Raw genomic sequence first — 12,468 nt, 5'->3', positions numbered from 1 at the left:
AGATCATGGACGATTGTCGTAAAATGTATGTATACGTTATGACGTGGATCCGCAATTACGCATAAACGCTCGCGGTCAGCGCATATTATGCACAGATCGAAGGATATGGCATATCTAGTTGCGATCTGAAACTGCGAATGTAAAGATGTGGTTTTCCCCGGTGACATTTTAGACAATAAAATGATACAATTTTGTGTTTAATTATTTACACGCTTATGTTATCGTATAGAGAAAGCAGTGTGTGCGTGCATACGACTAATTTTTAATAACATTTTCGAAAAAAACTGTGCAATTGAAATTTACAAGTCATGAAACGTATTTTAATTTTTGACAATTTCTATATATTTTATTATTGGATCTCGTATTATTAGGTTTAATCGAAAATAATATATAAAATCGTAAAACAAGCAGATTATATCTTGGAAATTTTACGAGATATATTAACGGATTAATTGTGTATTTAATGGATGTTGCATTAATTGACTCTAATTTCATCTGACCGAATACTCTAGTATCCATGAGTGTTATTATTAACGTTTCAATAGGAAAAACTGCGCAGCAAATTAAAAGCAGAGTTTATTGCGAAATGTGAGACACGGAAAATTATCGCATTTTTTTATAGTTATAAACAAGTTTAATCAATTTGACGAGATGGATATTTTCAGCAACTTAAGCTCAAATATCAAGCAAATGTTTATGCAGGTTTTTATAGTGATTATATGCATTTTATATATAAATATATTATTATACAAATATGTAATTATTATTATAGGTGTAAAAAATTGTTTCATGTATTTTAAATATATAGATTAATATATAGATTAGTGCAGTATATTAATTATAAAATTTAATGATATAGAAATATAAGATATACATAAATTGAGAAAACGATTTATTTAGCTATACGACTGATTGAATTAGCATTTAAAAAACTTAAATTTACGTTAATTACTATTTTATTATTTGCATTATTGTAAACTATTAGATGAAAAAATACGCGATGCGCGTGTGATATTATATCAAAATAACTGCATATTCATAATTATATACGATTTATAGGTAATGGAGCCGTATTATCCTTTCAAAAACGGATCTGTGGAGGACTTTACAATCGGTTCTGAAAATTGCGACAACAAAGTTGGATACTGCAATGGACCATTGAAATCAGGATCCACTTATCGGGTGAAAGTGCGTGCGTTTACAGCACCAGACAAATTTACAGACACCAGCTACAGCTTCCCCATCCAAACAGGTGAGAGCGATCGCGTGAAAAGTCTTAAAAGAAGTAAGAAAGAAAATCGCGTACATACCATTAACGTATCCGATGTCTCATTAGTCGAGCAGCAAAAACTGAAAGATATATAAAAATAAAAAATGTGAAAAAACATCGGATACGATAGATGGTTTGTAAAGCTTTAGAGGCACACTGCGCATGTAGTGAAAGCCTCGCTAAATTCATGCCTCGTTATTTCGTGTACATGTCTGCCCAAGGATTGCTGCTGGCAGGTAAGATCTCAGGAATTAAAGTGTCTTAATGCACGCCTCGCGAGATAAATGCGACAATTCTCTTTTTAGCGCGAAATCTATCTAACTCGCACTATCCTTGGCGATCGTTTGACTCATTGTGATACTCAAAATTCGCTGTGCGTGTCGAACAGATAAGGACAACACGGCCATCATAGTCGGTGTTACCGTCGCCATAGCGATGCTGCTGTTTCTATTAGGCATCGGCCTGTTTATGCGAAGGAGAAGGAGCCAGGGTCGCAAGACGACTGAAACCAGAGCAACCGACAACCTGTCATTGCCGGACAGCGTCATTGAGACTAGGTACCAACAAATTATAATATTATATTCTATTTCTTTTTTTTTTACATTTTCCACATATTTCTGAAATACTCTGTATATAATAATTATATTAATTTTGAAGATAAATAATTTGTGTTGAGAGACAATTTTTTTATAGCTTTATTTTTTCTTGAAAAAATGTATAGTATTACTCGTAAAATAATGTAATATTTGCTGTTGTGTCTATTGCAGCCGGCCTATTAAAGTCGAAGATTTTGCCGAGCATTATCGTACAATGTCGGCGGATTCCGACTTTCGATTCTCGGAAGAGTTTGAAGAACTGAAACACGTTGGAAGAGATCAACCTTGCACAGCGGCTGATTTGCCCTGTAACAGGCCAAAAAATCGCTTTACAAATATTCTTCCGTACGATCACAGTAGATTCAAGCTTCAGCCTGTCGATGATGAAGAGGGTTCCGATTACATCAACGCCAATTATGTTCCGGTACGTAAGAATATTTTATAAATCATTTAAATTAATTTAATAAATTCTTTTTCTGAAATTGTTTTATTCGACAGGGTCATAATTCGCCGAGAGAATTTATTGTGACCCAAGGACCTTTGCATTCGACTCGCGACGATTTCTGGCGAATGGTGTGGGAGAGCAATAGCAGAGCTATCGTGATGCTGACGAGATGCATCGAGAAGGGCAGAGAAAAATGCGATCATTACTGGCCGGTGGACACTTTGCCGGTATATTATGGAGACATTTGTGTGACGATATTAAACGAGACGCACTATCCGGATTGGAGCATCACGGAGTTTATGTTATGCAGAGTGAGTGTGATTAGTATTTCTTCTCTTATATTTATTACGAATATCTATATATTGTTAAAACATGGTTTGTTTGTGACGTTTGCCGGTCATTTCCGATTTTTGAAATACATTTGTGAAATATCTTGTTACAGGGTGACGTAAAGAGAGTGATACAGCACTTTCACTTTACCACCTGGCCGGATTTCGGCGTTCCAAGTCCACCTCAGACTCTGGCGAGGTTCGTGCGAGCTTTCAGGGAACGTGTCAGGCCCGATCAGAGGCCCATAGTTGTTCATTGCAGTGCCGGAGTAGGTCGTAGCGGCACCTTTATCACCCTTGACAGAATATTGCAACAGATTCTCGTATCAAAGTACGTTGACATCTTCGGAATCGTCTGGGCGATGAGGAAGGAGCGAGTCTGGATGGTCCAGACGGAGCAGCAGTACATCTGCATCCATCAGTGTCTTCTAGCTGTTTTGGAGGGACAGGATACAACTGGACCGCCGCGAGAGATTCATGACAATCAGGGATTCGAAGGTACGCTCCGAAATTCTATCGCGATATTCGAAATTACAATTGACAATGAGGCAAATTAGGTGATCAATGACCAAGTGCGACTTTGAGAACGCATCCGTGATAGGTAATTGAAAGTGTAGCTTCATATCGAAGAGTTGAGAAGCTGAAGAGAGAGTCGAGAGTAGTGCATGTATTGGAAAAAATCTAAATGGAATATTTGTCATTTGTTACCTGTTTTTTCTCTCGTATTATGTCCTTTCTTGCACATGGAAACAGGTTAAATATTTCACAGAGAATACTCAAATTAAAGAATAGATCATAAAAAGATAATAAAACATTTTTATACAAAAAATACGTAGTACCAAGAATAAAATAATTGGTTATTTTTATAATAAGAAGATAATATGGTGTGGGCGGTGATGGTGGTTATAAGCACACGTATCTTGAGAAAACTATATATAGTTGTTTTCTTTTTTGTAAAACAATTTCACTTCCTTTGCCTAATAACTCACTCCCCTCTTTCTGCAATCTTTTGCGACCTTTGTTGATATTCAGGCAAAAATCGAAGCTCGGTCGAAAACACTAAGAGTCCTGCCGAGGATGAGAAGGAGAGGTGACCTTCAAACAGCGACTCCTGCGTCGACGGTAATTTCGATCGTTGCTTTCCTTCTTCCCTGCATGAGTCTATATATGTACAAAAGTGATATGCAACATTTTTATATTTTATTGGTGTGCATTGTTTGTGAAAGCACGATGAGAGAGAGAGAGAGAGAGAGAGAGAGAGAGAGAGAGAGAGAAAGAGAAGAATACAAAAACATTAATATAATGCTTTAACAGTGAAAAACAGAGAATGCTTGCCTGTACTTTACATTTAATTATCATAATTTTCTGCATATAAGCTTTAGCCATATAATTCCAGCAATCAAGATTACTGATCGACTACTAAAAGGATTAATTTAGAACAACATTTTTTTAATATCCTCTTATTAATACTTAGATATTAAATATTTAATCAAAAAAGTTTTGATCACAAATTTAAATTTATATTATATTATTTATACACAGATTATAGAGCTTTAGTTTATCAGCTGATTTCTGTGAAAAAATATTCTAGTTTAAATAATTATAATCTATTATTTTTTATTCCATTTTATTTTATTTTGAACGAACTTTCGAACTGCTAACCCTCGCGACAATAGTCTCTCGATGCTATAAATATTGAATATAATGCGAATCGAGCTAATTAGCATCGCGGAAAAAAGACAATACTTACGAGAATCGAATTAACATACTTTTCTTAGAAGAGATTAATATTAGTGTGCTAAGTACAAAATATGATTGAATGCTTATTCGAGGATTTAAATCTATCTAAAATGAAAGAATAAGATATATTTTTATTTTTAATTTATCGCATAAATATACAGCTTCGACAATAATGTCAATTTATTTGCAATTACAAAAATAATTACGTAGCTTGCATCGAGCATGTTTGCCATGTGTAAAACGAGCAGCATTAATCACAATTCTTCTAAACATTTTCTAATATAATTTATTATTTTACAGATGACGAAGGGATAGCCGAGTCAGGAATGTGATGGTTCGATTACTGGTTAGAAGTAATAATTAATGGCGATAAGAACGGAAGATCTCGTTTTCGAAAGACGCTTGAATCTTCAGGATTCTTCAAGCTGATTCGGACAGGAGAACCCATAGAGAAATGAATGAAAATTCGATTGAAAAACAAAGGGTAAATAGCGTGAGAATGATCGATCGAATTAATAAATTGTCGTATACGAAACATAAAAATTTCTCGGAAGAATATCGAATAGCGTGTTGAGCAACAAGTGTGCGAGTACGTCCACACTTGTCTTTATTCTTCTACCGTCTACATATCGAAGGGAAGCGTGTTCAATTTCGTGATACGCGTAGAATAGTCTCACGATTAAGATTAATTATGTCGCACAAAGAAAGGAGGGATGCCAGTAGGACAATAACAAATGGGAAACACAGTGTCAAAAATGAATATGCTGCCAAGAAGTGGGATTACGAATCAAATTGCGTGCGCGACGTTTCGCGCAACGACCGGAGATTACGTCTTTATACACATATATACCTATAAAAACTCATATACATATCTATAGATATATACGTATATATATATATATATATATATATATATATATATATATATATATATATATACATTAAGTAGCAAGAAACCGAGATAAGACGCGCGATGTTGATAGACGTTATTGTAGGCCGTGAAACGAATGCAAGGATGCATTATTCCACTGGTTGTGTGACGATAGGGGGCCTCGGACCACATCGCATCCGCAATGAGTCTAGCGAACGTTCCTTCGTTAGATCGCAAATGCATATGTACATATATATATATAAGACGAGACAGAGAGCGTTTTAGTATTCGATCCGTGTAAAAAAGAAAAAAAAACTGGCGTCTTGGTTCTTCTCTCTCGATGCACGCGCAAACATTTTTCTGAGATTACCACCAACAGTAACACTTTGTTCAATGTTCTACAGATAGATGAAAATGGCTTTTTTTACGTTGTCGTGTTTATCTTCTACGGAATTAAATATAGTCCTATCCGGAGGTGAGATCGCGATTAAAAGCGACTTCGTTGACAGAAGCGAGGCGCAAAATAACGATAAGGCGTTCGACGACATCACGCTGGTTCAGCTATTTGTTCGGAGTGTCCGTCCAAGAGCTATACTAGACGATGATTTAATAAGTAATAACGTTAATGTTCAATCAAATTAAATCTAGGAAGAGAAAAGAAATCTCAAGGACGAGCGGGTGTGGTTGTGCAGAGCTTTTGATCGATCCTTCTTTCTGAGATGGGCGAAACAATATCAGTGGGAACAAAAAACTCGCATTTTCGTAGAAGCCATATCATTTCTGGAAGGAATCACGGTACGTGTGTATGTGTGTGCGTGTGTGCGTATCTGCGTATATGTGTATGATGTAATGTGTGCGCGTGTGTATGTAATTAATCGATAATAATCGATTGAGGCGATACATACTGTTCCCTTCCATCATTGCGAATCGCGATCGCTGTTGGGATAATAGAATATCCGAGATAAAATAATTACAGTAAACATGCATAGTTAATCGTCTGAGCAATAAGATTCTCAGAAAGATAGATCTTAATTTTAAAGTTAAAGCGACCAATTATTTTGTAATGGTGACCGTTCGTAGGACAAATCGAAGATTGTATCATCATTTTCGATAATTAAACGTCGTTTTTGCGGCTATCTACGATAAATAATTAAATGTACTTAATTTTTGTACTCTTGACCAAAACGTGATTACATGTTGTAAGTAAACTTGTTTTCGTAAATCAGGGTTAGTTGAATTTTCTTCGTTAGAGTTTTCGAAGAATTAAAAAAAAAAAGAATTTGTATTCATCGATGTTGTATTTTTGGATGAGCATTTTTATAGCATCGGTCACATCATGAATCGAAAAATTTATACAAAAACGATTGCAGAGATTATTAAAAATTAAATTTTGCATAAACACTTTCTCCAGAATTTATATTAATCCGTTAAGGAATGAGAATAATCTCGTATATATAATTAATAAAATTAAATAAATTGGCACAACGTGAGACGAAGCTACAAATTTCATTGTCAGATAGATTTTATTTGAGTCTATATACATATGTATATTATATGTATAAGTGAAGAGCTTTTACTATAATCCTTAAATTATTCAAGACGGATTGATAAAAATTCTGTTTAATTTTTATCGAAATTTCCTATAAGATAATCTTATATAATTGTAATATACATACACAAGTACGAACGCACATCGACAGTAATTATTAATTGTAGTGCTGTTGAAACATGTTGCTACATACTATCAATGTCAATTTATATTCACGGAAGAATGTATTGGAGCAAAGCAAAGAAAAGGAGAGAAATAATGAATTTTTTAGTAATCCTGATCTTCTCTCTAATTTTAATTAAATAATTCTTGTCGCGTGTAATGTTGCTTTGACATCCGAGATCTTTAGCTCTCATTTAAATGCTATTGTTGAAATAATTCGATGATCGATGATTCTTTTCAATACTCAGAGAGGAGTTTTTTAGATAACAAATTTTTCGATCGTATTTTTATGCTTTGACAAATATGAGAGATAGATACGTTCATTCTCTCTCGTTTTACCGAATATTAATAAATATATTACCAAATATTTATAAATTTATTTACTGATCTATATACGTTGAAACTCTTCGTTTTTATTTCGCGTTTATTTTAAGATCGAAAACCTATTTTGGACTATGAGGTTGTGTGCATTTTATCTAATTGTAACAATACAATGATGTTAGGATCGAATATGTAAAATATCGTGAACAATTTAATGTATATTTCTTCTATGCTAACATAGCGAGATGTTTGGTTAAATGAAATGACTTTATAATTAATTTCTCGTATTAATAGCTGAGCTCAAATATTTTCTATTTTGTTATTGTTATCGATAATTTTTTTCACTTAAACTATATTATTATCTAATTAATATTGTGAAAAATTTCCTTTTTAATTTTAAGTAGATTTTAAGATCATTATTTAATATATAATATTAAAATACATTGTCTTTCGTTTAATTAACAAAATTAATAAAATTCTTCGCCGTATAATGTACATGTAATGGACATTGCATAGTTGCATAATTTAAGGATGCATTTATGTGTTTTGTTTTTTAAAACTGAAGACAGATCGCTAATTGTCTAAAAACAAGAAATAATCTCATTTAGATTATCTGTTCGCGGCTAAGAATTACACTCGAAGAATTTAGCAATTTTGTGCAATTATTAATTACTTTAAAAGAATTTAGCAATTTTGTGCAATCATTGTTTTTTCATATAGTGGAAATTCATGTGTGATTAAGATTCTTCGTTAGATTTTAATTTAGGGACGAAATCGCGTTGAAAAAAAGACGTGCGTGGGAAATGACGTCAAATTTACAAATGTAGCTTAGCGCTTGGACTATATTTTCCATTACTTTATTCTGTGATAAATCATGATCGTCGATCAAGGACGAGGAACGAAAGGACTAGGCACAGAGATGCGGTAGGTCTTCCAAAAAACGAATTGAAATAGCGAAGTCGTTTTTTATTTTTTATCGCTACCGCACGTGTATCAATACGTGCCAATTGTTGCCGTTGAATCAATCGTTGACATTGAAGTCCAAAAATTGCGGGAACGAGGTTTTTAAATGTATTTTACGTGTCAAAGCGTGTGCGTATCCTGCAGGGCAATATTGTACATACATAGCTTTACGTCATAAGGTCTTATTCACGGACCCTCATCCTCGGGAGCGATTCTCTGTGAGAAAACGAATATGTGTGCTTTTGCTTTAAAAAAAAAAAAAAAAAAAAAGAAAAAGCACAGTTGCCGCGAGCAAGTTTTTCGTCGGAATATTTTTCACAAAGAATCGACGTTTACTCTCGTACGTATAGAGGGCTTTTTAACCTCCTTTGTAAATATATATTTTTTTTTTTGTATCGATTGCGAGAGAAGAGAGGTCAGTTCGACGCATATAGGATAGCGTTACGAAAAAAGAAGAATCTCATGTCCCTTATTGTAACAATAAGTTTCGCAAACCCGTTCAATTATTTCTGTCACGTAATATCATATAATACATATTAAGGTATATGTATATCTGAAGAATTTGTACAACGTGCAAAGCACGAACGGAGGACACGGGTTGTCCCGCAATATCGCATATTATACAAATATATGAAAAAAGGGACACGCTTGCATAATAAACGTGGCTCTATCAATAATCCTTGTCGTTTTATTTTCCGTATCCTTTACCATATTAATAATCGATACATTGTGCGAGTAGAGATAAACAGATAAATAAAAAAATTATTTTAGAAGAGAGATTTATTGGATAGAATTATTCAATTCTGATTTTAAAATGTCAATATAGATTCATCATTATACACGAGCGATATACATATAAGTTTTACGTAAAATTACTTATAATATCAAAAGACGATGTGTGTGTAACGATATTATAAATATTTCCGGCAAAGTAAGATAAAAAAAAGATGTGAACGCCTCAAAGAAAATATTTGTCCGCATTCTGGAAAAATAGTTGACTTAAGGTATCAGCAACAAGATGCTATAGCCGCCTAATAAAGGATCGCTCGACAAGTTTCTTTGAATCTTTACTTTCCTCTCAGTTGGCTGAGTATTCTGGAGAAAATTCCACGCCCGGAATCCTCCGTGGATTTATCGGTAACTCCATTTTCCTCATTACGAGGATACCTACGTAGTATACGACTCAGCGATCCTGTCCGGGGACGGGCAAAAAGTTTTCTGGGCGAGCCGTCTTTGTCGACGAGCTTAAACATCCTTCCCAAAGAGTTTGTCTTCTCTTTCACCGATGCTTTCTCTTCATAATTATCGACGCTTCTCACATTCTAAGAGAATAAAAGAGCCAAAAATGTTATAAGTCGCGAAAACTTTTCTCGCTTATTTATTCGAGTTTAGAAAATACGATGGAGAATAATGCAATTGCGAAAAATTAGCTAATATTGATTAAAATATAATTTTTATTAAATAACGTTTTTTTACAATTACAATATTTACGGTTGATTACTACATCGACTCGCGTTTAATTAGTCATAATTGAGCGTTTATTATACACTGATAAAGTAATTGAAGATATTTGATTGTCTCATTAATATTTTTGTTGGTGCAAAACATATTTATAACACATCCAAACATGGCATTTTATCTTGTAAATTCTATGTATATTTGATCTAGGTCGTATTTCAGAATCATCGCGAACAGAGCAGTATAAAGCATATATATTATTCAATTTAAAATGCATTAATTTTTCTCGACGCGAGATATAAATTGTTTGAACAACAGGAACAATAAATTCAAAATAACAAAGAGAAAATTCTCTTTTAACGATTAAATTTATTTATATATAAAGATGATATATAGTGAAAAAATAAACTGAAACAAAAAAAAAATAAAAATAAAAATTACAGTACGCACAGATATAAAAACGTATAATATCAGCAGTAAAATTCGTTCAAGGTCGGGTACGGTACAATTTGTTCTTACTATGCTCTGTCATTCTCAGGATTCAAACTTGCTTCATATATCATGAGATATTACCGAAGCTCCCAGAAGCACCTTACATTTGTGAAACATGACGCCCAGAGGATCCAAATCACTTACGCTGTCCAAGTCCAAAGAAGATTTTCCTATAGTAGATGGTGTATGCGTCTTAAATATTTTTCCCATTCTATTCAACGTGACGCTTTTCAACCTCTTGACGTCCTGCCTGACAGCTTCGGTCCTTGATATCGTACGAGGTAATTCCGACGAACCTCTTGATTGCTCAATCGATGGTGCAATCTGTCGTGTGCTGGCAGACTCTGTCGTCACTTAGTAATTTAATTTTATATTAATATTAATATTTATATTATTTTATGTCATATTTTATATTTATTATATTTTACATTTTGTATTTATATTTGTATTAATAATATAATAATAAACGTTTTATATAAAGTTGAAAATATTTCGTATATTTATTATATATATGACATTTGTCATATTCGATATAATATTGATGTATGTATTCGACAAAAAAATTCTTAATTATACAACATGATGCATATGTCTCTATTAGTTGTCAATATTAAATAACTGACAGTGTATTCTCAATATATTGATAATTTCTTATATTGAATACTCAAATGCGCAATATGGGTAATTATACTTTATGAGAATTGCCATTACAAATAAATCACTCTCTTCCTATATTGCGATTTGGTGTCAATCGATAACTAGTTCGCCAATCGCAGTTGCAGCAATAAATACGGGGTGAGTCTTGGGGTAATTGAAACCTATTTCGTGCGAGGTAATATGCACACGATCAATGTAACAGATTCGATGGCAAAGTTCTTGAGAGAAAAAATTAAACAAAAATATCATCTTATTCGTTAATGCGAGTGTAAACTCTAAAAGTGAGGAAAATCATGTAGTTTGTACGATCGGACAAACGTGTTATTTTTATAGAGCCGCAGATGGTGCAGTGAAATAAATCACGGGATAACTTCTTTAAAGCTTTCATATAGAGTACGAAATGTGGGAATTTTAGCTGCAATCTCATTTTTCTGACTAACATTTTCGCAATTTTCTGTCTATCCTCCTTGCGGTAGTTTTTCTAAATTTTGTATGTTTCGCATTCTTATAAATAGCAGCAGAAAAATATAAAAATATAAAAATACATTTTATATAAAGAAAATTATATATATATATATATATATATATATATATATATATATAAGTTTCAAATACGTGAAGAGCGCGTTAAGAATCCTATTAAAGTTTTATTTCCATTTCGAAATGAGCGTATCGATATTCGGAGTCGATAAAAATAAACAAATGGATTCCGAACGTGTCAGCAATAATTTTACGATGGATTATGCCGGGACACAAAATTAAAAACATACATTGAGATTGATCGATAGCTATGCAAAAAGAAAAAATATCCGGTTCAAGAGTTTTTGACCGTCTATAATTATTTTTATTCATCTGTCTACACATTGAAGTTAACGAGAAAAATAATTAACTATTTGAATGTTATACAATTGTACAAATATCTTAAATTATTTATCTGTTTTTCTTCGATCTTGTGAACACAAGTATTAATTTAGCGCAAATAAATTATATAAAGCGCATGTTTAAATGTTACTTGTGCGCTGAAGACGATCTAAAATTAAGTGTAACAGATACACAGCACGAAAGTAAATTAATTGACTTACTCAGTGAGGCTGGTGCCTGAGATTTACTGGATTCAGATTCATTAATTATTTCCGACTCCACTGCTAGCGTTCTGCCATTTTCTTCTCGACGAGCCTCATTAACGACAACCTAAAACATTCATTGCAATTTTATTTCACTCCCGAATTTTGATACACTTAATTGACGGCCCGTCAAAGGATCGGTAAAGCAATTTGAGTTGAATAAAAATATACCAATTTGTGTTTCAGTAAAATTCGAGTAGCGGAACTAACCTGATTCTGTGATTGATCTCTATTGAACATTTTTACGTCCAACTCATCCATCTGCATCATGTATTCGATTAACAATTCTCGGTTGGCAGTGATCCTCGATTTCTGTATAAATTTCGAAAAAAATGCGATATAAATTCGTGTGATAGCTTTTCTCGATTTTAAACGTGACAAGCACAAGCTGTGTAATCGCGAAAAATAATCTCGATTTTATGTAAAGATACGATTCTCGCGCTCTCGTAACGTCTTACTTCCGATGAGAAATACTCCATCAAGAAGCTTAC

At 33.3% G+C, this 12,468-nt stretch overlaps 2 protein-coding genes across 4 annotated transcripts in view; one reads left to right on the top strand and one right to left on the bottom strand.

The window, feature by feature from the left end:
* The window catches only part of Ptp10D (Protein tyrosine phosphatase 10D), a 36,213-nt gene extending 27,290 nt beyond the window's left edge, over positions 1–8,923 (top strand). Inside the window, exons 13-20 of one of the 3 annotated variants that reach the window (XM_085480767.1) lie at positions 1,060–1,252; positions 1,492–1,506; positions 1,659–1,827; positions 2,038–2,290; positions 2,365–2,622; positions 2,754–3,138; positions 3,673–3,762; positions 4,681–8,923. In XM_085480767.1, coding sequence (XP_085336893.1) covers positions 1,060–1,252; positions 1,492–1,506; positions 1,659–1,827; positions 2,038–2,290; positions 2,365–2,622; positions 2,754–3,138; positions 3,673–3,734 — 1,335 coding nt within the window. In that variant the 3' untranslated portion in view covers positions 3,735–3,762; positions 4,681–8,923. The remainder of the gene's footprint in view (positions 1–1,059; positions 1,253–1,491; positions 1,507–1,658; positions 1,828–2,037; positions 2,291–2,364; positions 2,623–2,753; positions 3,139–3,672; positions 3,763–4,680) is intronic. The other 2 variants (XM_029299787.2, XM_029299789.2) reach the window with 2 other exon arrangements.
* A 358-nt stretch (positions 8,924–9,281) lies between these two features.
* Positions 9,282–11,987, bottom strand: LOC114928523 (uncharacterized). Its single transcript, XM_029299761.2, has 3 exons — positions 11,936–11,987; positions 10,341–10,549; positions 9,282–9,568 (listed from the first exon to the last, which is right to left on the bottom strand). Coding segments are annotated over exons 1-3 (465 nt in total). The 5' UTR covers positions 11,937–11,987; the 3' UTR covers positions 9,282–9,313.
* Between the last annotated feature and the right edge of the window lie 481 nt (positions 11,988–12,468).

Source organism: Nylanderia fulva, unplaced genomic scaffold (assembly GCF_048542155.1).
Source record: "Nylanderia fulva isolate GAGA-0341 unplaced genomic scaffold, ASM4854215v1 Scaffold16, whole genome shotgun sequence".
Classification (NCBI taxonomy): domain Eukaryota; kingdom Metazoa; phylum Arthropoda; class Insecta; order Hymenoptera; family Formicidae; genus Nylanderia; species Nylanderia fulva.
This window is presented reverse-complemented; position numbering and strand designations above follow the sequence as displayed.